Source organism: Pelmatolapia mariae, linkage group LG14, assembly GCF_036321145.2.
Source record: "Pelmatolapia mariae isolate MD_Pm_ZW linkage group LG14, Pm_UMD_F_2, whole genome shotgun sequence".
In the NCBI taxonomy this organism is placed as follows: domain Eukaryota; kingdom Metazoa; phylum Chordata; class Actinopteri; order Cichliformes; family Cichlidae; genus Pelmatolapia; species Pelmatolapia mariae.
In genome coordinates this window covers 29,075,029-29,079,486 of record NC_086239.1, presented here as the reverse complement: position 1 = coordinate 29,079,486, position 4,458 = coordinate 29,075,029, and the positions used below count along the sequence as shown (strand labels likewise).

General features: G+C 34.1%; 1 protein-coding gene across 1 annotated transcript; it reads right to left on the bottom strand.

Moving 5' to 3' along the window:
• Window positions 1-1,051: 1,051 nt before the first annotated feature.
• On the bottom strand, window positions 1,052-4,206 carry LOC134641457 (carbonic anhydrase 4-like). Its single transcript, XM_063493886.1, has 8 exons — window positions 4,146-4,206; window positions 3,690-3,734; window positions 3,416-3,580; window positions 2,932-3,077; window positions 2,715-2,807; window positions 1,990-2,056; window positions 1,589-1,752; window positions 1,052-1,183 (listed from the first exon to the last, which is right to left on the bottom strand). Exons 1-8 carry the CDS (start codon window positions 4,204-4,206, stop codon window positions 1,052-1,054), a joined length of 873 nt encoding a protein of 290 aa, XP_063349956.1.
• Window positions 4,207-4,458: the final 252 nt, after the last annotated feature.

Here is a 4,458-nt window from a genome sequence, read left to right as displayed (position 1 = left end):
TTTATCAAGCAGTTTGATTGGCCTTCTATGCTGGGAGGCTGTTTTACCAGATGAAATCATGAGATCATTACTGGAAAAGGACATTTGAAAAGAAAAATTGGTGATGACGTATAAAAATTAATTGTAATTAATTCTTGAGTGTTTTGGTAAAATATTGATGCTTTTCACCTCTTCAAAAGCTAATCATTCATGTGGATGTGTGGCACGTAGCCACATTGTTCAGCTCTCTTGGCTCAGTCTTTATCTCCTGCAAACAATCTAATAAAGGTCATAAATAAGCAAACATACTGTTTATTTTTACTTTTCCAATTTGGCGACTGCTGCTGTTCATTGCTCTTGTGAAGCAGCACTTTGAAATGTTGGTCTGTTCTGACACAAGGTCTGCTCTCATTCAAAATGGTTTATTTGTCGTGTGTGGTTAAATTGGTTTATTAAGAAGTTATCATTTGATAAGTAGTACTTTGTATATTGGAAAGCATGACTGGTTCAGATTAAAAGTGTATGATCCAGAAAAAAAACATACAACATTATGCCATGAAATCCGATGAGAACAGCAAATCTTCACAAGATGTCTTCACAAAGCTTTAATCAAGACTTTATTTGATCATTAATCACATTATAAATGACAAAGAACTGATAGGTAAGACATACCTTAATAGTATACATTATAGTGTTAACACATGTCTGTATTTTAAATAAATGTGACACTTTTAATCAGAGTTTAGATGTTTCCAGAACAGTAGGAAAGCATGTAATAGAATGCATCATGATATTTATCAGAAATATTATATCAGTACAAGTGAATATATGTGAATCAGAATCAATCAATCAAGTAAAATCTTACATATAATTCAAATATACATGTTGTGTTTGATACATGTTGTTTTGAAGCATATATTGAATTTACACCCTTTGCTTTTAAATATACACTACATTACTTTTTTCTTCTTGTATTTCAAAGTCAGCAGATGTCACAAACAAGGGTATTTGTGCATAAAAATTGATTAAATTAAATAAAGCTTGCACTGGATAGCAGCACTGACTTGGTGAATTACACAGAGCTAACCAAAGCAAGTTGGCCCCTGGAGTAATACACCTGTCTACCATTCAAAGGCTGTACCGGTCTGTAGTTGTTGACCATTTTCTGTCCATCATAAAACTGAAGTTGGTTGAAAGCAGCGAGCTGTAACAAAGAAAAAAATTCAAACAGGCAGTTTTTACCCATAAAGTATGTGTGAAATTATTCTTGTTATTTTTAACATTAAGTTTCCATTGTAACAAATTTACAGTGACCAACTACTACCATCTAGTGGCTATAGTTATTGTAGCAAATACCTCGGGTTGCCATAACGCTTAATATTGGTCTAATATTTGTCTTTGATTCTGGTTATACCTTTATTAGTGTCAAATGTAGCCAGTTTAAATAAATTTATTCAGAAACTATTTACAATTATCATTTGGGGGTTATAAAAAGTTTCCCAGAAAAAGTTATTCAAAGTTGCCTTAGTGTTACACTAAATTAAATTTCAAGGATAAACTCATTACAATCCTCTTCTTGATAGCTTCAGTACGATGTAGGGAATGGTACCTGATTCCTGCTGAGAGGAATAGTGCTTTCAAACAGGGTCCAGACCACAGCTTCAGCACAGTCAGGTGTGGTGAGGGAGCCCTTGTAGCGAAAGTACTTGGTCCTGTTAATTTCAGAAGGAATGAACATGTCCAGGGCAACACCCAGCAGCGTTACATTCGTTTCTGGTTTGATGAAATGTTAACAAGAACATAAAGTCAGAAAGTCAGAAAAGACTTCAATCATCACTAATCCTCAAAAAATCTTCAAAAAAGTTTTATTGTGTTGTTGTGGATGTTATATAACATTGTGTTATCTTATAATAGATGCCCTTTAGCCTAGTGTAATCAGCTACATATTTAGGACCTCTATATGGAGGGTGAAAAGAAGATTATTATCATTTTTCAGCAGATATAACTTACTAGGTTGAGATATGTATTTCAGTGCACTGATAAGATGATCATACTTCTCATTTGCAGACTCAGACTCCTAAAACGAAAGAATAAAATGTTAATCGTCACACCAAAAGGAATTTATAATTAAGAAAACAAAGTTAGTACAACATACAGTAGCTAATTTGGTTCAAAGACACACTAAAGCTCAAATTGTACAGGACATGTGATCATTCAGCAGCTGGAGGGTTGTTCAGTCTGATGGCAAAGGCAGTCCTCTGGAATGTTTTCTGATGGATCCACATTAATTTAATAAATAATCAGATACAGCAGATTATTTGCATTTGGGAGCAGTATACTTAGAAAAGCTTTAACTCTTGCTGTTATTCTTTTTGTTGTTTTTAATCTGCTAAATGTTTTAATGGTTAGTCTATTTTTCCTTATTATAGGAACATTATGCCTGTATGCTGTTTTAAAATGTGCCTTTTGCAAATGTTGGTGTTTTTGTGGCTTTTTAAAATGGGAAAAATAACAGTTTGACCAAAAGAAGGTACATTCTAATTTTCAATTATCAAAGATGTTGGAGTTCAAAAGCTCTGATACTCTGAAACACTGATGTGATTCCCCATCTTTTTTTCTTTTTTTTTTTTCAGTTGTAGTCCAGATTTGAAATACGTTGATGATACCAGGTGATCTAAACTACTGGTTTGGACTGGATGCTGGACATTTTTTTGAAATTATGTTTTCACAAGTACCTGAAAGAAAAATCCCAAAACAGCCACACCCGTACTGTCTTTTGAAGCCTCAGCTAACGAGTCATATTCTTCTTTTATATGGACGATATGCATCTACAGATGAAATAAAGCACTGCATTAGAATAGTTAGGATCTATTTGAATCCAATACATAAAATTACTTAAACACATATAGTATCAATCACAAAATATTTCTACTGATTTATGACATACTGTACCTCCATTGGAAACTTTTCTCCATTAATTGTGTGCTCAGAACCACGTCCTCCATCTTTGCCCCAGTGCAGGTGAAGCTGAATTGCCTTGTATTCATCATCCAGATTTCCTTCTTTGATTTGTATACTGGAAGGCAAATTTAGCTGAACTGAAGTTCAGAATTAAAAAATAAAGATAAAAACCATTAGACAATCTTCTATGGATGTTCCCATTATTTCAATTGCAAATGAACATTTGTGGCTCATCAGATCTCACAGGTTATTGTGGGTATATTTAGCTTTTGCACATGATATATTTTAAGAGGTATTTTTGTTATATGAGACGCTTTGTTGCTATTGTTGTCCATTTTACCACCTCCTCCTCCATATACTGTTATCCATGTTATCTACAGATGGGGTTATTGCGTTACATTTTTACAGCCAGAATCAAAATCATAGTGTCAAACTATCTTTCTCAAACAAACTTGGATTAATAATTAAGACATACCACTGTGGCCAGTGTTTATGAGGCTCCCATAAAAAGTCTCTTTATAACCGGTGAAGTGAAAAGGAGTCAGGCGTTCATCTGGTAGCACTTTACTTGTGACAATATTAACTGGAGACTGAGATCTGCCATTGCAGGTTTGTGAAACCAGTCCCCATAACACTGGAACTGTGAGGAGAAGAACATAAACAGCTCCACTAACATGCCTCCTTTGGTTATCCATTCATTTGGCTTGTTTTATTTTTTATTATTTTTTTAATATATTTTTTAAATGTACCTGTGCAGGTGTGGTTCCATTGAAGTTGGGAATAGTAGCACCAATCTAAAAGATCAGGTTTGCAATATTTTAAAAGAGAAAAGAATTATTCATCTGTAGGTTATGAGGTATTAATTTTTGAGCATTTGCAATCACAATCACGTGTGACATTAATCTAGTTACATGTAAACTTCCGATACAATTTTATTACAGCAGTACAATGTAAAATGTTACATTTAATGATATCTGGTTGAATTAAATTGACCTGAGTGGTCACAAGCACATTTATATTAATGATTAGTTATTTCAGTTAATACACTTTTGATTTTATATATTTCAGCTGTATTGTACTCAACATCAATACTTCATGTTTACTAAGGTAAAGTAACATACATCTTTCTTTCTTTTTTGGATGCAGTATCCAATGTCATGCAACTTATTCACAAATGAAAAAACAAAGAAACATAAAACTCATACCTGCCCCTGAGACCAGACTCACAAAAGATGTGAAGAGAAATAAAACAGATCTGAGCAGCATTGTGAATCCACTTATAGTGTAGATTCTTCCAGCACTGACTGTTTTCAAAGATGATGCCAGAATCAGAGTTCAACCAGACTATCGTACAACTGGGAGCCCCACCTATCAACCCCGCTTTATAATGCACGCTTTAGATTTATGACACCTAATTTGTGAGGACAGTGACACACAGCAAGAGATATCTCGGCGTTCATATTCTTGAGATAATGAATGGACCCTAACGCTGAAGGTGTCTTCCTCCAGAAATGAGCT